At 40.9% G+C, this 22761-nt stretch overlaps 1 protein-coding gene across 1 annotated transcript in view; it reads left to right on the forward strand.

The window, feature by feature from the left end:
* The first annotated feature begins 3831 nt into the window (after positions 1-3831).
* Positions 3832-22761, forward strand: part of LOC106609807 (BAR/IMD domain-containing adapter protein 2-like 1) — a 67099-nt gene continuing 48169 nt past the window's right edge. The window contains exons 1-4 of the mRNA XM_014208834.3: positions 3832-4451; positions 5486-5561; positions 7003-7089; positions 22372-22433. Coding sequence (XP_014064309.2) covers positions 4401-4451; positions 5486-5561; positions 7003-7089; positions 22372-22433 — 276 coding nt within the window. The 5' untranslated portion in view covers positions 3832-4400. The remainder of the gene's footprint in view (positions 4452-5485; positions 5562-7002; positions 7090-22371; positions 22434-22761) is intronic.

The following is a 22761-nucleotide window of genomic DNA, read 5'->3' on the forward strand; positions in this document are numbered from 1 at the left end:
ATTTGATGCCCATTGTCAAATGTATAGGGGCTCCTGAGTGGCGCAGCGGTCTAAGGCACGGCATCTCAATGCAAGAGGTGTCACTACAGTCCCTGGTTTGAATCCAGTCTGTATCACATCCGGATGTGATTGGGAGTCCCATAGGGTGGCGCCAGTGTCATCCAGGCTTGACAGGGGTAGGCTGTCATTGTAAATAAGAATTTGTTTGTAACTGACTTCCCTAGTCAAATAAAATTAAAATAAAGTATAGGACCTAATATGAACTACAGATGCACAATTGAGAGCATCCTGTCAGGCTGTATCACCGCCTGGTATGGAAACTGCACTGCCCACAACCGAATGGCTCTCCAGAGGGTGGTGCGGTCTGCCCAACACATCACCGGGAGCAAACTACCTGCCCTCCAGGACACCTATAGCACTCGATGTCACAGGAAGCCCAAAAGGATCATCAAGGACAACAACCACCTGAGCCACTGCCTGTTCACCCCACTACCATCCAGAAGGCGAGGCCAGTACAGGTGCATCAAAGCTGGGACCGAGAGACTGAAAAATAGCTTCTATCTCAAGGCCATCAGACTGTTAAACAGCCAGCCATCACTAACACAGAGAGGCTGCTGCCTACATACAGACCTGAAATCATTGGCCACTCTAACAACGGATCACTAATCACTTTAATAATGATGTTTATATATCTTGCACAACTCATCCCAGATGTATATACTGTATTTTATACCATCTATTGCATCTCGTCTATGCCGGTCGGCCATTGACCCATCATTATATTTATAAGCAGGGGCGAAAATCTGATATCAACTTTGGAGGGGACAATTATATTAAATTTTCTCAAGAGCAATTCCTGAGGGGGACACCAAAAGTAGTGCTGTAACACATAGCCTACATTGTAATATGGTAAATGTATATTGAGGAAGCAAAGAAATAAGGTGTTTGCCATACTCCTAACTACCGGTACCCAAAACTACACAACTAACCACAACAGCAATACCATTGCCTTTAACAAATCTTAGTTCAGTCACCAGTTTAAGTTGAGAGTGGGGGTATCCATGGCATTTTCCAATTATGTTCCTATTTTACAAGTCAAAAAAATTGAGAACCTTTCATAATGTTGCCAAACAAAGACTCAACAAACTTACCTGAGACTCCCTGTCTCTGCCAGTCTATCCCTGCATATCTGTCCCCAACTCTGCTGTCTGTGTGCCATCTGCTGCGTGCTCTGCCTAATGACATCATTGTGAAACATTTCCATTAGAATTTCATTTCTTTGTTATGAACATTTTATCAACTAGTCTTTCAGATATTAGGCTACTAGGGTTCTTCCTTTGTGTTTTGGTGTACTGAAAAATACTCTGATGTCCGTCTTTTATTTTTCTGCCATTTTTCTACCTGGCTGGCTGGCTGGCTGGCTGGCTACACACACACACAGTGTGTAGGTTATTTACAGTAGGAGATGGGCTTCTATCATCTTATCTTTTATCATTCTATTTGGGCTTCGATCTAAAAGGTAGCTAGCAAATGTGAAACGGATTAAAATGACAAGAGTTGACAGCTGTATGAGTTCACCATTTACACAACATATGCTGCAACCTTTTGTAATTTTAATAGTTTGTTTCATATTGGCTGGCTTCCAACTATAGCTGAATTTGCAAAGCTAGCGAGCACCAATTCCGTTTCAGTGGTGTTTGCTATAATCTTTGCTACCCGGGTTAAATAAAGGTGAAATAAAATAAATAAATAAACGTTCCCTTGTGACAATTTAGCTTTTGCAATGAGACCATTAAATATATTTAAGACAATGGTAGAAGAGAGTGTAGTTCTGTTCAGTTTGGACTCCAGTTTATCGCTAACCTTATCACAGGGACTTTGAAGCACTAACTTACATCATCTGCATGCTGATCTTGGAATAAATTGACGATAGCAAAGATTCCATCTTTGACGAGGCCACATAAATGGAATAGGTACTAGCTAGCTTAATAGTTAATATTTGCGCGCTAGCTCTGCATATTCAGCTAGTGTGTGTGCGCGATTGACTGGATGCTTCTTTCACATGCATTGCTTGCTGTTTGGGGTTTTAGGCTGGGTTTCTGTACAGCACTTTGAGATATCAGCTGATGTACGAAGGGCTATATAAATACATTTGATTTGATTTGATTAACCTCACGTCAGTTACGTTCATTGAGTGCCTTTCAGACAGTGGATATGACCCCTCTGTTACCTTGCCAACTAAGGAACTGGCAGTGGATCAAACCATTGTGAGGCAAAGGGTGGGGGGGTTGCAATCTTTTGAAACTTAAAAACGTGCTATTAAGTGTCTATAATCAGCACAATTGCTTTCATTGCATATTATTAATATTATTTAAATTACATAGTTATGTTTCAGTGATATATTGGGGGGGACAAATCATATTTTTCCCAGGATGGGGGGGTCGTGTCCCCCCTGGGATTTCCGCCCCTGTTTATAAGTACATATTCTTATTCCATCCATTTATTTAGATTTGTGTGTATTAGGTAGTTGTAGTGGAATTGTTAGATTACTTGTTAGATATTGCTGCACTGTCAGAACTAGAAGTACAAGCATTTCGCTACACTCGCAATAACGTCTGCTAACCATGTGTATGTGACCAATACAATTTGATTTGATTTGATTTGGATTAGTGCTGAGAGATTAGTGCGTTTTGAGGTCTGTTCGGTTTCTGTTCGATTATTTAAAAATAATCACGGTTTTCAGTTTCGACAAAAAAAAATTAAACATGACATGCGCTATGCATTATGCGGGGTTGAATGCTGTAACAACACAGAATACAACAATTAATAAAAGTCCCATGATGGTAGTGACTGCCCATTACTGCTTATCACTTATTAACCATCACTTATTCACATGACTTTACTTTAATAAGATATTTCAGTTGTACATTTGTTTTGATGACTTTATTATTTTATTCCAAGTCATCATCTCATCTCTACAGAGCTACTCCCTATGCTGTCTGACAAAATCACTATTTTAGAAGTTCTTCAAAGTAAATATGACTGCTGAATACCAACTATCAATCACTTAGATCGTGTATTTTCAGGTAGAGATACCTCGCGAAGTAACAGTTATCTATCCCTCTTGATCCTGCATCTTCTGACTCTTCTCTCTGGTGTCTGGTGTCTGCCGACACTAACCTAACTAACGTTGCTTGCCTAAATGAATCGCACAGAAAGGCGCGCAATGGATTGGGGTCATTGTAGTTAATTACCACGGTTTCTGCACTAAACTATGTAGAATTTTGACCTGTTGGAAACTACAACTCCACCATCGCACAGTTCAGGCTGATCTGATTTATTTTATCTCCAGAGAAACTAGGCAATTTGTGCATTGAGTTCACAGAAATGGAATTCAAATAATTGAACCGATGTGTAAAAGCCAAGGCCAACAGGTGTGAAATGGAAAACTACATCAGTCTATTCCCTATAAAACAACGTTGTCTTCTCTCCGAAAGGTTGCTGGATCGAATCCCCGAGCTGACAATGTAAAAATCTATCTTTCTGCCCCTGAGCAAGACACTTAACTCACTGTTCCCCGGGCGCCGAAGACGTGGATGTCGATTAAGACAGACCTCCGCACCTCTCTGATTCAGAGGGGTTGGGTTAAATGCGGAAGACACATTTCATTTGAAGGCATTCAGTTGTACAACTAACTAGGTATCCCCTTTCCCTACAACAAGCAGCAATTAACCACAACATAATTAGGCCCAGACGGTGTTTACATGAGACTGATGTCGATGGCCAAATTGGGGTGTGAATTGATTTTAAAGTAAGTCTACTGTGATTTAAATGAATCCGAATGCAATAACAAGAACCACCCCGGGAGAGTGAGCGCCCAACCCCTATTGTCAATTCCGAGTTGATGATCTGCCTAAAACCACAGCACCGAAAGTGCTTGACTCATAAATATCCTATTAAATTACTAGAGGGACTATGTGATCATAATCCCTCAAAGTTATAGAATAGGAGTAAATGGCAGCCGTCTTGGTCAGGGAGAATTATCATTATAATTATCAACCCTAATTATTTGGTTTGACTAAAGCAGTGACGACTCGGATACCACGGTTTCTGCCTCCCGCCCCGCGGACACACAGTGAAGTTTGACTGTTTCGCTGTCAGCGCAGCGGTGAATGCCGGTTTGTTTGGCCACCAGCGAACAGTTGCGTTTCGGCTCTACGTGTACATGCAAGGTGTGAGAAATGCCATCAAGCGTAAACTACTCCTGGAACAATTAAACAGCCCACCCTTGGATTTGAAAGGAATTATATAGACTTCGAGTGATTTGCTTTGGGTTTTTTTCTTGGTTTGGCTTGTTTTTTGTTGTTCCATCTTGTAGAGACTGAGAAATAACTGCCAACATGTCTAGGGATCATGACAATGTGAATAAGCTGACCGAAAGTACATACAAGGTAAGCAGGCTTTTTGTTAGGCTATGTTCTCATCATCATAGCTCCCCATTTCTCCACCTTTATAACAACATGGTTTCCGTATGGCCAATGTCCATCGTCGCCTTTGGCAATAGCAGTAGGCTCCAATTGGCTTCAGTTTTAGGGCACAACCAGTTATTATTATAGGAGATACATAAATCCATTCCAAAATATGGTCATAAACCTGCACAGTGCGTATGGTGAGAGCACGGGTACACTTGTGACTCGCCCGTGAGAGCGAAAAAGCGCAGTGAAGTAGGCCTAACATTTGCCTTTCCAAATAACTGAGAAAAAAAACAATTTGTCATTTGTCAATTTAAAATGTGTCCAATAATCCATATATTCTTGTTAGTTCATCAATTATAAGGCCATTTGGTGTACTTGCGTCAAGCAAACCCCACCAGTTCAGTACGCTGCATGTGAAGTCAGAAGTGTCAGAAACACAAATTCTACATTGACTATGACGTTCCACAGTTTCAGCTGAAGATAAACCTGTTTCTCTCTGTTTTAATTTTTCTTCCTCCTGTTTTCTCTCTATCTGGCATGGCGCAACTAGGCCTAATGCATACCTGGCATTTCATTGTTCTGTTGAGGGTGTGCCTGGGGATTTGAAACAGGGACTACAGTCCTGAACAGCATTTTATTGTGGGCCATTTGAGTACGAGTGGGATTGGGTTTGGTTCAATCTGCCCTGTTGCTGCAAATACTTTGTGTATGACTTTGCTCCCACAAAGTTGTAAATTGTGAAAGATCGTGTTAATGATTAAAATGTTTTATTTCAGCTTGGAGTTATTTATAGAATTAACACAAACGTTTAAACACTTTATTTATGATGACAATGAGACAATCCTTTATTCGGATTTGTTTATTAGAAACGTCACATGGTTTACTAACTTATTATTGGTCTCTGTGTATCCACTCCACAACAAGAGATAAAAATTGTGTTTTTGAAACAAAAGATGTGAAGAATAGTTACACTCACTGCCGGTATTATATTGTTTTTCCCCCTCTTGCAGAATGTGATGGAGCAGTTGAACCCAGGACTGAGGAACCTTGTCAATTTGGGGAAGAACTATGAGAAATCTGTAGCCGGTAAGAACATGTCAATGGAGGATGGTTTGAGTCGGGTTCCTCTCAAGGTGTCTTCCTTCAAGAGAGTTGGTCCTTGCCTGTTGCCACTGTGCTGCTGCTTGCTTTTTTGTGATCTTGTGCATTCATCTTCAGATTGCTAGGTAAGACAACCACATATCACAGTTAGTTCATTCATCTTCAGATAGCTAGGGGAGACAACCACTTATCACAGTTATTTGTGCATTCATCTTCAGATAGCTAGGGGAGACAACCACATATCACAGTTAGTTCATTCATCTTCAGATAGCTATGGGAGACAACCACATATTACAGTTATTAGTTCATTCATCTTCAGATAGCTAGGGGAGACAACCACATATCACAGTTAGTTCATTCATCTTCAGATAGCTAGGGGAGACAACCACATATCACAGTTAGTTCATTCATCTTCAGATAGCTAGGGGAGACAACCACATATCACAGTTAGTTCATTCATCTTCAGATAGCTAGGGGAGACAACCACATATCACAGTTAGTTCATTCATCTTCAGATAGCTAGGGGAGACAACCACATATCACAGTTAGTTCATTCATCTTCAGATAGCTAGGGGAGACAACCACATATCACAGTTAGTTCATTCATCTTCAGATAGCTTGGGGAGACTACCACATATCACAGTTAATGCATTCATCTTCAGATAGCTAGGGGAGACAACCACATATCACAGTTAGTTCATTAATCTTCAGATAGCAAGGGGAGACAACCACATATCACAGTTAGTTCATTCATCTTCAGATAGCTAGGGGAGACTACCACTTATCACAGTTATTAGTGCATTCATCTTCAGATAGCTAGGGGAGACTACCACATATCACAGTTAGTTCATTCATCTTCAGATAGCTAGGGGAGACTACCACTTATCACAGTTATTAGTTCATTCATCTTCAGATAGCTAGGGGAGACTACCACTTATCACAGTTATTAGTGCATTAATCTTCAGATAGCTAGGGGAGACAACCACATATCACAGTTAGTTCATTCATCTTCAGATAGCTAGGGGAGACAACCACATATCACAGTTAGTTCATTCATCTTCAGATAGCTAGGGGAGACAACCACATATCACAGTCGTAGTAAGTTATCAGAAAACTCAGCGCTAGTAGGAAAAGACAAGTGTGAGTGTTTGGGGATTTAGTCAAGGCAATCTGTGAAGAGGTTTCTGGTTACTGTCACTTTGTGACGAATGTTGTTATAAACAAGGGTTATATGAACAAAATGTGATTTATTGTCCCAATTTTTTAACAAAAGTGAATTAGATGTCTCATATGATACAGTAACAAGCTTACATTTACACTCTGGTTTTAAACACTTAGCCACGACTGGCGCAAGGGGCTGAATATGGTATCATGTAGAGATTGAGGAGATCCATTCATATGATTGTGTTTGTTTGTCTCCTCACAGTGATGACTCTTGCTGGGAAGGCGTACTTTGACGCTGTGTCAAAGATAGGAGAGACTGCTTCCGTGTCCCCTGTCTCCAGAGAATTAGGTTAGTACACACACACATACAGTTGAAGTCGGAAGTTTACATACACCTTAGCCAAATACATTTAAACTATGTTTTTCACAATTCCTGTCATATAATCCTAGTAAAAATTCCCTGTTTTAGGTCAGTTAGGATCACCACTTTATTTTAAGAATGTGAAATGTCAGAATAATAGTAGAGAGAATGATTTATTTCAGCTTTTATTTCTTTCATCACATTCCCAGTGGGTCAGAAGTTTACATACACTCAATTAGTATTTGGCAGCATTGCCTTTAAATTGTTTAACTTGGGTCAAATGTTTCGGGTAGCCTTCCACAAGCTTCCCACAATAAGTTGGGTGAATTTTGGCCCATTCCTCCTGACAGAGCTGGTGTAACTGAGTCAGGTTTGTAGGCCTCCTTGCTCGCATACGTTTTTTCAGTTCTGCCCACAAATTTTCTATAGGATTGAGGTCAGGGCTTTGTGATGGCCACTCCGATACCTTGACTTTGTTGTCCTTAAGCCATTTTGCCACAACTTTGTAAGTATGCTTGGGGTCATTGTCCATTTGGAAGACCCATTTGCAACCAAGCATTAATTTCCTGACTGATGTCTTGAGATCTTGCTTCAATATATTCACATAATTTTCCTCCTTCATGATGCCATCTATTTTGTGAAGTGCACCAGTCTCTCCTGCAGCAAAGCACCCCCACAACATGATGCTGCCACCCCTGTGCTTCATGGTTGGGGTGGTGTTCTTTGGCTTGCAAGCCTCCACCTTTTTCCTCCAAACATAACGATGGTCTTTATATATTTTTGTTTCATCAGACCAGAGGACATTTCTCCAAAAAGTATGATCTTTGTCCCCATGTGCTGTTGCAAACCGTAGTCAGACTTTTTTATGGCGGTTTTTGAGCAGTGGCTTCTTCCATGTGAGCAGCCTTTCAGCGTATGTCGATATAGGACTCCTTTTACTGTGGATATAGATACTTTTGTACCTTTTTCCTCCAGCATCTTCACAAGGTCCTTTGCTGTTGTTCTGGGATTGATTTTCACTTTTCGCACCAAAGTACGTTCATCTCTAGGAGCCAGAACGCGACTCCTTCCAGAGCGGTATGATGGCTGCGTGGTCCCATGGTGTTTAAACTTGCGTACTGTTGTTTGTACAGATGAACTTGGTACCTTCAGGCGATTGGAAATTGCTCCCAAGGATGAACCAGACTTGTGGAGGTCAAAAATCTTTTTTTTAGGTCTTGGCTGATTTCTATTGATTTTCCCATGATGTCAAGCAAAGAGGCACAGAGTTTGAAGGTAGGCCTTGAAATACAGCCACAGGTACACCTCCTATTGACTCAAATTATGTCAATTAGCCTATCAGAAGCTTCTAAAGCCATGACATAATTTTCTGGAATTTTCTAAGCTGTTTAAAGGCACAGTCAACTTAGTGTATGTAAACATCTGACCCACTGGAATTGTGATACATTGAATTGTAAGTGAAATAATCTGTCTGTAAACAATTGTAGGAAAAATTACTTGTGTCATGCACAAAGTAGATGTCCTAACCGACTTGCCAAAACTATAGTTTGTTAACAAGAAATTTGTGGAGTGGTTGAAAACCGAGTTTTAATGACTCCAACCTAAGTGTATGTAAACTTCTAACTTCAACTGTACATACATACATACATACATACATACATACATACATACATACATACATACATACATACATACATACATACATACATACACTGTAATGAATCTGTCATTAGTCCTAGACACAGGTTGTTATTCCCTCTCTTGGTGCTGACTCACCACCCATTATGTTAAAGTGCTGCTGGAGACATTGAGGTGACCCATTTTCCCAGATTTTTATGATCCATTAAGTAGCTGATGGACTGCTGGGTGGATAAGGCCAACAAATGGTTTCATCTGTGTCCATGTCACATATACATTATCCTTATAGTGGCTGTTATCCACAGAAAATGGTCAAATATAAGGTATTTTTCATGATAATGATGTTTATTCTGTAGTGTTATAGAACTTTAATAGCCTGGTAGCAGATCAGTTTGTGTTTCTAGCCAACTGAATCTAACATTACAAAATGGAACACCAAATGCGTCCGGAACATTGGTTTAGAATGGGGAATGTCCATTTGAGGAATTCTAATTAAGTCTGGAGCTGTTCCTACTCTATTTCTATGGTTCCTCCTCTGCTGCTCAGACTGGCCTCAGTCAGCGAGACTGGCCTCAGTCAGCGAGACTGGCAATAGTCAGTGAGACTGGCCTCAGTCAGCGAGACGGTGTGAATTCTCTCACGCGTTACAGAGCAGGGCAGCAAACACATTGAACAAACAGACTGACATGGGAGGACACTATTCCCACCATCACATCTATCTTTCCCTCCATCTGCTACCCTTCTCTCCTCTTCCCCTCTCAGGGGCCAGAGTAAAGCTTTCATTGTTGTCAAGATATAGACGCTGAAATTGCTGGAGTTGTGGAGTTTGATGAATAACATTTTGAGTGTGACCCCTTGTTCGATTTTCTTTATTGTTGTTTGGAACATGTTCATGCTCCAAGATGTAAAACAAGACAGTGTGCCCTCAGTAGATCAAACCTCATGTCTCAGTGTGCCCTCAGTAGACCAAACCTCACGTCTCTATGTGACCTCAGTAGATCAAACCTCATGTCTCAATGTGCCCTCAGTAGACCAAACCTCATGTCTCTGTGTGCACTCAGTAGACCAAACCTCATGTCTCAGTGTGCCCTCAGTAGACCAAACCTCATGTCTCTGTGTGCACTCAGTAGATAAAGCATCATGTCTGTGTGACCTCAGTAGACCAAATCTCACGTCTCAGTGTGACCTCAGTAGACCAAACCTCATGTCTCTGTGTGACCTCAGTAGACCAAACCTCATGTCTCTGTGTGACCTCAGTAGATCAAACCTCATGTCTCAGTGTGCCCTCAGTAGACCAAACCAGTCTCAGTGTGACCTCAGTAGACCAATCCAGTCTCAGTGTGACCTCAGTAGACCAAACCAATCTCAGTGTGACCTCAGTAGACCAAACCAGTCTCAGTGTAACTGCAAAGTTATCTCTTTCTCTGAATTTACATCACAGTGAATCTCATATTGATCAAACTATTAACAAATTGCTATGAGCAACTTTCCCCCTTTTAGATGCCTTGTAAGGGTTGTAGGTGATGGGGTTGATTTTCATTAAGTAGCTAAATAGAGTAGTGTAATAGAGCAGCGTCTGCGTCAGTCAGTGAGTTTGGCACGTGGCATATATGTAGAATGGCTACGAAATGATACGTGTAGGATCCTGGGTTTTTCTCAACCACATGACCAGACCAGGAGAAACTCTTACCCTACTTATAGGCTACAACTAGAGTTCAGAGTTTTCCCTTGTTTAGCAATGTAGTCAGTAAATACTTAAGGTCCTAATAATAATAATAATAGATAACCAATAAGGGACAATATCAAGCCAACATTTTAGCTCCATTCTGCCTGACGACAGGCCTATTTGACCTCCTGGTTGGGGCTGTGACATTGAGAAAGGTAAATGGTGTTGTTAACAGATAGAACAATCAGCTTATCACTTAATGCGACTTGGCATTATTTGATAAGGAAGTCATTGACTGCTAACCGCTAAGAGACATTCCTGAGTGTTTTCACTTCAAAGAAAACTGCTGGGCTTTCAGATGTTTTAGATGTGTGAAATCTGAAGGAAATAACTTTAAACAAAATCTGACATCTATTTATGTAGTCCTATTAACTGTTGTGACATGCCAACCTCCCTCATTTCAATAGGAGAAATTCATACAATTGAAAAGTACAGTCCATGACTCAATTCCAGCTCAAATTAATTAGTGGTTCTATTGACTCCTTTTGGGCTCAAGGGAATTGAGCAGTAGAATGACCTGGCTCTGCAAACAACAGGGGCAGAAAGAAACTGTGAAGGAGCCCAGACTGCCAGCCTCTTTCCTGGTATTCAGTGTCATGGAAAGACCTGATTGTTGTGAGAAACATACTGTCCATCTCTCATCACAAGGGAGCACATACAGTGCCTTTTCCATATTTTGTTGCATTACAGCTTGATTTTAAAATGGATTAAATTGTGATTTTATGTCGCTGGCCTACACACAATGCCGCATCATGTCAAAGTCGAATTGTTTTTATAAATGTTTACAAATTAATTAAAAATGAAAAGCTGAAATGTCACGTAATAAATTGCATGGACTCACTCTGTGTGCAATAATAGTGTTTAACATGATTTTTGAATGACTACCTCATCTCTGTACCCCACACATACAATGATCTGTAATGTCCCTCAGTAGTGAATTTCAAACACAGATTCAACCACAAACACCAGGGAGGGTGTCCAATGCCTTACAAAGAAGGGAAGAGGAAGGACACGACTAGAAAACAAAGAAAATATAACTATTGTAAAATAGATTGTGACTGTAAAATGTGTAGAGTATGTTTCAGCTGGAAGTAGAAGCCTAAGTGTTATTGTTCATTGTGTTACTCCAATTAGGGGAGGGGTGGTACGGTTAGTGGAAAATAATAAAGGAAAATATATTTTAAAAAGATAAGTATAGTACCAGTCAAAAGTTTGGACACACCTACTCATTACAGGGTTTTTCTTTATTTTTACTATTTTCTACATTGTAGAATAATAATGAAGACATCAAAACTATGAAATTCCTCATATGGAATCATGTAGTAACCAAAAAAGTGTTAAACAAATTAAAATATATTTGAGATCCACCCTTTGCCTTGATGACAGTTTTGCACACTCATCATACACACTCAGTATATATACTGTATATTTACCCAAAAATATATGGGAGATTGGAAATGATGCAGACAATTACAGTGATGGAAGCTACAATCTATCTGCAATATTAAAGCTGATCAACCCCCTAAAACATAAAAAATAAATACTAAACAAAATACAAAACGGCACCTATTTGTAGATGGGTACAAAAAAAAGCTAACATTGACTATCCCTTTGAGCATGGTGAAGTTTTTATTTTATTTTTTATTTCACCTTTATTTATTAGTTATTAATTACACTTTGGATGGACTATCAATACACCCAGTCACTACAAAGATACAGGCATCCTTCCTAACTCAGTTGCTGAGAGGACAGAAACCGCTCAAGGATTTCACCCTGAGGCCAATGTTGACTTTAAAACAATTACAGAGTTTAATGGCTGTGTTAGGAGAAAACTGAGGATGGATCAACAACATTATAGTTACTCCACAATACTAACCTAATTGACACAGTGAAAAGAAGAAAGCCTGTAGAGAATACAAATATTTCAAAGCAGGCCTCCTGTTTGCAACAAGGCACTAAAGTAATACTGCAAAAATAATATCAAAGCAATTAACTTTTCGTCCTGAATACAAAAATGTATGTTTGGGGCAAATCCAACACAACACATTACTGAGTACCACGCTCCATATTTTCAAGCATATTGGTGGCTACATCATGTTACGGGTATGCTTGTAATTGCTAAGGACTGGGGAGTTTTTCAGGATAAGAAAATAAACGGAATGGAGCTAAGCACAGGCAAAATCCTAGAGGAAACCTGGTTCAGTCTGTTTTCCTCCAGATACTGGGAGATGAATTCACCTTTCAGCAGGACAATAACCTTAAACAGAAGGTCAAATCTACACTGGAGTTGCTTACCAAGAAGATAGTGAATGTGGCCGAGTATACAGTTTTGAGTTAAATCTACTTGAAAATCTATGGCAAGACCTGAAAATGGTTGTTTAGTAATGATCAACAACCAATGTGACAGAGCTTGAAAATAATAATGGGCAAATGTTGCACAATCCATGTATGGAAAGCTCTTAGAGACATTTATTTATATTTTAATCATTTAGCAGACACTCTTATCCAGAGCAACTTACATTCATGAATACATTTCAGACATTCTCTTTCTTTTCCTGTACTGGTCCCCCGTGGGAATCGAACCCACAACCCTGGCATTGCAAACACCATGCTCTACCAACTGAGCCACACGGGACCATGAGAGACTTACCCAGAAAGACTCACATCTGTAATTGCTGCCAAAGGTGCTTCTTCAAAGTATTGACTCGGGTGTGAATACTTATGTAAATGAGATATTTCTGTATTTAATTTCCAATACATTTGTAAACATTTCTCAAAACATATTTTCATTATGTCGTTATGGGGTATTGTGTGTACATGGGTGCGAAACATTTTTATTTAATACATTTTAAATTCAGGCTGCAACAACACAATGTGGAATAAGTCAAGGGGTATTAATACTTTCTGAAGGCACTGTACTTTACATGCAATACTACTTTAGGGATAGCTATCATAAAGTATCTCTAACTGGTTCATAGTATGTGTAGGAACATTCATTTTTCCAGGGAAAACTAGTCTAGGCCCTAAGTATGTATTTATCATTCTGGTGAGGGAAATTATGAATTAGCATGATCAGAATGATCTCATATTAGTCCCCCATCAGTGTTGTGCTTGTAGAATGTCAAATTGTGTGTTTACTATTCATAGTGCTAGCTGGCTTCTAATATTCGATTTCCTCTATTGGGAATAACAACATTTACACTGGTCTCTATGGGATCGCATTACTGTACCATGGCAACATCACAGAAAATAGGCAAGTTATCAAGCCCGGAAACGTACTGAAGAAAGAATGGTGTGCTCCCCGCCCTTCCACCTTTTCTTCACAAGCTGTTTGTCAAAACCTCCAGCAAAGTAGTTAAAACAATATTGAACCCGAGCTGTCACTCTGAGAAAAAAGGTAATTACGTCCAAAAATGTAGACTATTTCTAATTTGAGTGAGGACAGGAGGAACTCAGTAGGAGGTGCGTTGGCTTTTTCATTCTGATAGTGAGTCTAGTAAGTTGGTGACAGCTTTTTGGTTCGGAACGGAACAGATTTTACTGAAGGTGACGTAGTGTTTTTTGAGGCTATGTTGAATTTCTAACCTGAGAGTTGGTGGTGTTTGATAGGAATGCTTAGGTTTCATCACACTGCTCTGCCGTCCATCCATCAGTTGTGTGGGAGACAATTCATCAACCCTCCTAGGACATGGCGTCAGCGTGAGTGTCAGGGATCCCAAACATTTTCCCCAAAGTGGGCAAAAATATGACCCTGCTTCTCTCTCTCTCCATCTCACACGAACTCTCTAGGAATGTGTTGTTCTCAGGATGGACACTGGTCCTGTTTGAATACTTAGAAAATGCATCCTTCTCTTTCTACCTCCCTTGGAGGGATCACCTGTGGTGGAAAAAGTACCCAATTTTCATACCTGAGTAAAAGTAAAGTTACATTAATAGAAAATGACTCAGGTCAAAGTGAAAGTCATCCAGTAAAATACTACTTGAGAAAGTCTAAAACTATTTGGTTTTAAATATACTTAAGTATCAAAAGTAAAAAATCATGTAATATTTCTTATATTAAGCACATCATATGGCATGATTTTCTTGTTTTTAAAATTTACAGATAGCCAGGGGCACACTCCAACACTCAGACATAATTTACAAACTAAGCATGTGTGTTTAGTGAGTCCGCCAGATCTGATGCAGTAGGGATGGCCAGGGATTTTCTCTTGATAAGTGCGTGAATTGGACCAGTTCCCTGTCCTGATAAGTACTTTTGGGTGTCAAGGAAAATGTATGGAGTAAAAAGTGCCTTATTTTGTTTAGGAATGTAGTGAATTTCAAAGTAAAATTTGTCAAAAATATAAATAGTAAAGTATAGTACTTGTATTTTTACTTAAGTACTTTACACCACTGGTGATCACTGATGTGACATGAATTAACATATTTTTTCACAGTGTTTTTTTCTGGTGTTAATTTCGGGCATTTAAATGCTAGGCTATTTGTTTGTCAACTTGTCTATAATAAGATACATGCAGCTTCTCTTCTGTCATAACATCTTGCCTGCCTAAAGTGGTGCTCACTAGATCAATGTAATAAAACGATAGAATGAATGCATCAATAATCTGTCATCAGTAAAGTTTTCTCTTTCATTCTGCTTTCTTGTGGAGTGAGGACGTTTAGGGGCCGGGGAGAAATTGCAAGATCCTTCCCGTGGAAAATGTCCAAATTACATCAGTTTGACCAGTTTTAAGGAAACGAAAAGCTGTGAAATTATGTTTCTGATTAGATTTCAGTTTGTCTTGGATGCATTTATGTGGTTGAAATACTGTCAGCTTCTATGTTTCAGTGTCAATCACTGAAAAGGATTGCGATCCCTAACCGCGCATTCACATTCTCTCAAGACATGCTGAATTAAATTATAATTTCTCCACTCCTGTTACTGAGACAAAATGTACATTTTCTGTACAATATTACTGCATGAAATACTTAATTCTGCAGGAGTTAATATTATATACGGCTACATGTTTGTGGTTATAAGCCTACAGTTACTGTCTAGATTTCAGTTATTTACATTAACTTTAAAAGTGAGCAAACCAGGGGGTGTGGCCACACCTGCCGCACCCTTCTGCCGTCCTTGGAATCAATGTTTTCACCAATCTATCCAAAAAGTTTAAATCTATAAGAGGGATTTCACACTTCATAAAGACAAGTGAGCAAGTGAACACTTCCTAGGGAGTATGGTAGGGAGTCAAGAGACAGTCAGGGCCATTGGCTGCTCATTCACCCATGATGCCTCAGGCTTTCCGATCTATCACGCTCCTTTCACTCACCAAACAATCCCATGACCTCCCTAACCCCACACACCCTTCCTTGCCCCACACACTTGCTTTCTGCAGAATTTTTTTACCATGCCATTAACCTAATCTTAAAAGGACATACCCCAAACAATGTAATACAATTCATTATTGCATTCTGTCTCTGTTGTTCATGTAGTTAAGCCTGTACTGCACTGTACAACACATAGACATCTGATATAGAACATATTATGTGATACATCCTTCTGGGAAACTCCTCCCCCACCCAACTCATGGCACATCGCTTAGCAAGTGTCGAATTATGAAATTCTGTATTTCGTAGTTTCTTCCTATGTCATTGTCAATTAGTTTTATCAGCATTTTTATCCCGTTTCTAAAGTCAGAGTCTCTAAACTCATGCCCTCCATGGGTGGGTTGTCTGAAGGATTGTCAAGAGGACATTACTGTCCATGCCTAACTTATTCTATTATGTCTACTGTGTGTGTGTGTGTGTGTGTGTGTGTGTGTGTGTGTGTGTGTGTGTGTGTGTGTGTGTGTGTGTGTGTGTGTGTGTGTGTGTGTGTGTGTGTGTGTGTGTGTGTGTGTGTGTGTGTGCGATATCCATTTTCAGTGGATAACAGCCACTATAAGGATAATGTATATGTGACATGAACACAGATGAAACCATTTCTTGGCCTTTTCCACCCAGCAGTCCATCATGGAGGATGGTGACAAGCATAAGAAGCTACTTAATGGATCATAAAAATCTGGGAAAATGGGTCACCTTAATGTTTCCAGCAGCACTTTAACATAATGGGTGGTGAGTCAGCACCAAGAGAGGGAATAACAACCTGTGTCTAGGACTAATGACAGATTCATTACAGTGTGTGTGCGTGTGCGTGCGTGCGAGCGCGTGCGTGAGCGTGTAAAATGTAATTAAATTATATTCGTCACATGCTTCTTAAACAACAGGTGTCGACGAACAGTGAAATGCTTACTTACGGGTCCTTCCCAACAATGCAGAGAAAAAGAAAATAGAGAAATAATAGAAAACTCTTAGGTTGGAGTCATTTAAAACTCGTTTTTCAACCACTCCACAAATTTCTTGTTAACAAACTATAGTTTTGGCAAGTCGGTTAGGACTTCTACTTTGTGCATGACACAAGTCATTTTTCCTACAATTGTTTACAGACAGATTATTTCACTTATAATTCACTGTATCACAATTCCAGTGGGTCAGAAGTTTACATACACTAAGTTGACTGTGCCTTTAAACAGCTTGGAAAATTCCAGAAAATGATGTCATGGCTTTAGAAGCTTCTGATAGGCTAACTGACATCATTTGAGTCAATAGGGGGTGTACCTGTGGATGTATTTCAAGGCCTACCTTCAAACATTTGGTCGCAAATGGGTCTTCCAAATGGACAATGACCCCAAACATACTTACAAAGCTGTGGCAAAATGGCTTAAGGACAACAAAGTCAAGGTATTGGAGTGGCCATCACAAAGCCCTGACCTCAATCCTATAGAAAATGTGTGGGCAGAACTGAAAAAGCGTGTGCGAGCAAGGAGGCCTACAAACCTGACTCAGTTACACCAGCTCTGTCAGGAGGAATGGGCCAAAATTCACCCAACTTATTGTGGGAAGCTTGTGGAAGGCTACCTGAAACGTTTGACCCAAGTTAATCAATTTAAAGGCAATGCTACCAAATACTAATTGAGTGTATGTAAACTTCTGACCCACTGGGAATGTGATGAAAGAAATAAAAGCTGAAATAAATAATTCTATCAACTATTATTCTGACATTTCACATTCTTAAAATAAAGTGGTGATCCTAACTGACCTAAGACATGGAATTTGTGCTAGGAATTGTGAAAAACTGAGTTTAAATGTATTTGGCTGAGGTGTATGTAAACTTCCGTCTTCAACTGTAGCCTCGCTACTGTTATTGTTCTCTGTCTTTTTACTGTTGATTTTTATTTCCTTACTTATCTATTGTTCACCTAATACCTATTTTTTACTTAAAAATTGCACTGTTGGTTAGGGCTTGTAAGTAAGCATTTCACTGTAAGGTCTACACCTGTTGTATTCGGCGCACGTGACAAATAAACTTTGATTTGATTTGTAATCCATGATAGTTTGCAAGCCCTGCCACATCCGACAAACCGGTATAATAGGATTCGATCTTAGTCCTGTAATGATGCTTTTCCTGTTTGATGGTTCGTAGGAGGCCGTAGCAAGATATCTAAAAAGTGTCTGGGTTAGCGGCAGCTCTAGCCTTTAGCTCAGTGCGGATTATGGCTTCGTGTTGGGATATGTACGTACAGTCACTGTGGGAACGACATCGTCTATGCACTTATTAATGAAGCCGGTGACTGACTCCTCAATGATATAGGATCAATCCCAGAACATCTGTGCTAGCGAAACAGTCCTGAAGCTTAACCGCCGCTTCATCGGACCACTTCTGCGTAGAGCGCGTCACTGGTAATTTCTGTTTGAGTTTGTGCTTGTAAGCAGGAATCAGGAGCATAGAATTATGGTCAGATTTTCCAAATGGAGGGCGAGGGAAAGCTTTGTGTGCGTCTCTGTGTGTTTTGTGCCTCTTGTTGCACAGGTGACATGCTGATAGAAATTAGGTCAAATGGATTTTAGTTTTCCTGCATTAAAATCACTGGCCACTATTATAGTCTTCATCCAGATCGTGGTTAGTGATTGCTGTCTGATGTCCTGAATATCTTTTCATTCCTAGGAAACGATGGCGGAAACATTATCTACAAAAAAAGTTAAAATCAGTGAAAAAACACAAAATAGCAGAATTGGTCAGGAGCCCGTAAAACAGCCACTATACACTCCAGTACTATTAGCCTTCTCAAGGCTGTGTGTGTGCGTGCACGTTAGATCTATGGGCCTGGAGCTGAGTGACACCGATCTCTGATTCATATCCATGTAATATCAGAGAACAAAGACTTCCAACCATGGCAACATCACAACACTCACTCTCCCTACCTGTCATTGGAATGTGTGGCTTCAAGATTGCGATATCGTTGGCCGTGACTCAGATAGGTGTTGTCCATATTGCGTCAGACTCTTGCTGTGACATGACCCTGTACGATTTATCATTATTGTTTTATGAGTGACGACTATCTCAAAGTTCAAATGTCACTGCTTTGGTCATATTGTGTGAATTAGGCCCTTTGTCACACATGTGCATTAGGTTCTGTGTGGCTCAGTTGGTAGTGCATGGTGTTTGTAACAACAGGGTTGTGGGTTTGATTCCCACTGGGGACCAGTGTGAAAAAACTATAACAATGTATGCACTCACTACTGTAAGTTGCTCTGGATAAAAGCATCTGCTAAAACATAAATGTAACTGCACATAGCTCAGTCAGCCATAAACTCAAACCTTTGTATCTATTCCAATGCTGTTTTGCATATTAATAATACCGGTGCGTCGGAATAACCTGAACAGATCACCGGTTGAAATCTATTGTAATTTGTCATCTAATAAAGTTATGTTTTTCCACAGCATGTTTCTCTATTAGACTCTTATGAGGGAACGGCAGGTATTCTGTTACCAGAGGCCTACACCGTTCATAAACTACATCACCTGGTAACAATGTGAAAGATGATGGACGTAGTTTTCTGTGCTATCAAAACCACCATAAACCACAGAGGTACTATAATAATGATCAAGTCGTTATTAAGTCACTGTAAAACCAGACATCACAATGAGACTATAGCCACCACCTAGCACTATCTGAAGACATCTAGGATAAGGCTGGGATACAAGGCTTATCATCATTACTGGGTGGTTTCCCAAATGACCCACCACAAACAGACACAGTCAGTCAAGCTGTAAAGCCTTTGATTATAGTGGATGTAACTATAGCTGAATGTAAGGCTAGTATTATTCATTCTTGTATTGTAGATGAAGCAGTGTTTGGAGATGTACACATATACCTATCTATACAGTATTATGAACAATACTATGTATCCTTTACTGGGTACACTCTTAGAAAAAAGGGTTCCTAAAGGGTTCTTCAGCTGTCCCCATAGGATAACCTGTTTTGGGTCCAGGTAGAACACTTTTTGTTTGCAGGGAGAACTATTTTGGGTTCCATGTAGAACCCTCTCTGAAAAAGATCCTACATGGAACCCAAATGGGTTCTAGGGATCTACCTGGAACCAAAAATGGTTCTTCAACAGGTTCTGCTATGGGGACAGATGAAGTACCCTTTTAGGTTCTACATAGATAGCACTTTTTTTCTAAAAGTATAATAATATGTATCCTTATCAGGGTAGGTCAATCTGGAGACAGCAGAACCAGATTCACTTGTAATGTTTTGAGGGAGAGATGTATTTTTTCCTTATTTACATAAAACATTGTAGCACACAGATCACTGAGACTAAGACCAGAGCCATGTGGAGGATTACAGGGTCAAATGTTCTTATCTAGTCATCTGCCTGGTTAAAACATCTTTTCTTGTTTGGTTTTTTTTACCCCTTTTTTCACCCCAATTTCGTGGTATCCAATTGGTAGTAGTTACAGTCTTGTCTCATCACTGCAACTCCCGTACGGACTCGGGAGAGGCGAAGGTCGAGAGCCATGTGTCCTCCGAAACACAACCCAGCCAAGTCGCACTGCTTGTTGACACAATGCACATCCAACCCGGAAGCCAGCCGCACCAATGTGTCAGAGGAAACACCGTACACCTGGCGACCTGGTCAGCGTGCACTGCACTCGGCCCGCCACAGGAGTCGCTAGTGCACGATGAGACAAGAATATCCCTGCCGGCCATACCCTCCCTAACCCGGACGACGCTTGGCCAATTGTGTGCCGCCCCATAGGCCTCCCGGTCGCGGCGGTTAAAACATCTTAAGATGGAGAGGAGTACAGGGATGGAGGGGGGAGAGGGAGGGAAAGAGAGAGGGTCGAGAGTAAAGGAGAGGGGGAGAGCGGAATAAGAGAGATGGGATGTCAGAGGAAATCAGCAGGTGATGTTATGAAAACCATCCCTCTCACTACACACCATCCCTCTCACTGCACACCATCCCTCTCACTACACACCATCCCTCTCACCGCACACCATCCCTCTCACTGCACACCATCCCTCTCACTACACACCATCCCTCTCACTACACACCATCCCTCTCACTGCACACCATCCCTCTCACTGCACACCATCCCTCTCGCTGCACACTATCCCTCTCGCTCACACACCCCCGCTCCCCATCCCTCTCTCTACACACCCTCCCTCTCTCTACACACCCTCCCTCTCACTACACACCATCCCTCTCACTACACAATTACTCTCTCACTAAACCCCAGCCCTCACTCTACAGCCTGTTTGAACACCAGCCCTCTCATTCTGCAGCAGGTTGTTGTTGGTGCTGTATATCAGCCTGCCCAGAGCCCAGCCACCCCCCCTCCCCCCGACATACAATGGCAGCATTTACCAGTACGTACTATTGACTATCAGAGGGCAATGTTGTTGAAGCTGCAGTCGGCCAGCGAGGTACAGCTCTGTATAAGCAGGCCTGCCTGGGGTCACACCGGGGGTGTGTGTGTGTGTGTGTGTGTGTGTGTGTGTGTGTGTGTGTGTGTGTGGTGTGTGTGGGTGTGTGGTGGTGTGTGCGTGCGTGTGCCTAATGTATGTATGCTCAGTGTGTTTGGGTTGAGTCTGTTAATATGGTCTCACAGGCCCAGTCGTGGTTTTGGGGTATTGAATTAATACTGAGGTGATAGGAGTGATTGGACGGTGGTTGCAGATTTTTGCAAAGGGAATAGAAAAAAACACGACTAACTCATATACAATATTACATTTTGTCAAAAGAAAACCTGCTAGTGGCAGGTGGTGCTAGAGGCAGGTGGTGCTAGAGGCAGGTGGTGCTAGTGGCAGGTGGTGCCAGTGGCAGCTGGTTCTAGAATGCACCACAACTAATTCTTAACAATATGCTGGAATATTATTACAGTATACTCTACAGAACCTCTAGATGTCACCCCATTGTGTCTGTCTGCTGTCATTGTCTACTTCTGTTTACAGTATGACTGCTATTGTGCCATGTTCCTCTATGGCGTTCAATGGTTGTTTTTTCTGTCTCTGTGTCAGACAATGTGGATCTGATCAGTAGCGACTACTTAGTTACCACTGTTCAAACATTACTGTGCCGAAAAGTCATCCATGCAGTATGTAAAAACTCCTCATGACATAAAATACACATTACATTTTGATAAGGGCTAGAGTAAGCTTTGTTCCTGACCACTAAAGTAACAGTTGCTTCTGTAAGCATAGGGAAAGAACAGATGCAACAGCTTTGAGGTGAAAACCCATTGTCCTCCTCGTGACGTCTCAGCCTGTCCCATGCCAGCTAGGCTCTCAGGGACCTTGTTGTCGCCAAGCAATGTGAGGAGAAAGGGTCATAGATGTCCTCAGCATATTCAAATGCAGTAGTTTCCCTTAGCCTGGTTGTCTTACAGTTTCTGCATTGATTCCACACTGATGTATCCTGGCCTTGTCCAATAAGACAACAGTATGTTGACTAAAGCGGATATAGACTAGCAGGACTGTGACTGGCACCCCGGCTAGATGTCCCTTACCTGTGTATGATGTATGATCTGTTTTCTACAGGTGTGGTTCTGATGGAAATCTCTGAGGTGCACAAAAAGGTTCACCTGGAGCTGGAGGAGAATGTAAGTTACCCAGCTGACCTACTGTCACTTCTTCTCTTAGTAAAATAGCAATTATTCCTTTTTTGTTATGTAATTACCATTTTACCATCTAATTGCTAATTAAGTGGCAGACTGAAGTCAAGGGTTACCATTCTCTTTGACCTGCATTGTGTGCTCATGTCCACCCACAGCCATAGGGCCTTCCTATGCCAACTCTCTCTTTCTCACTGTGACTAGTAGTTAGCAGGCTTCCCTTATCCTCTAAACACACCCAGAAGACAACAAAGCCTAGTGAGAAATACTACCTGGACACAAGACAACTGTTACTACTTTGTTTGTCTTTTAGACC

The sequence above is a fragment of the Salmo salar genome, chromosome 01 (assembly GCF_965601325.2).
Source record: "Salmo salar chromosome 01, fSalSal1, whole genome shotgun sequence".
In the NCBI taxonomy this organism is placed as follows: domain Eukaryota; kingdom Metazoa; phylum Chordata; class Actinopteri; order Salmoniformes; family Salmonidae; genus Salmo; species Salmo salar.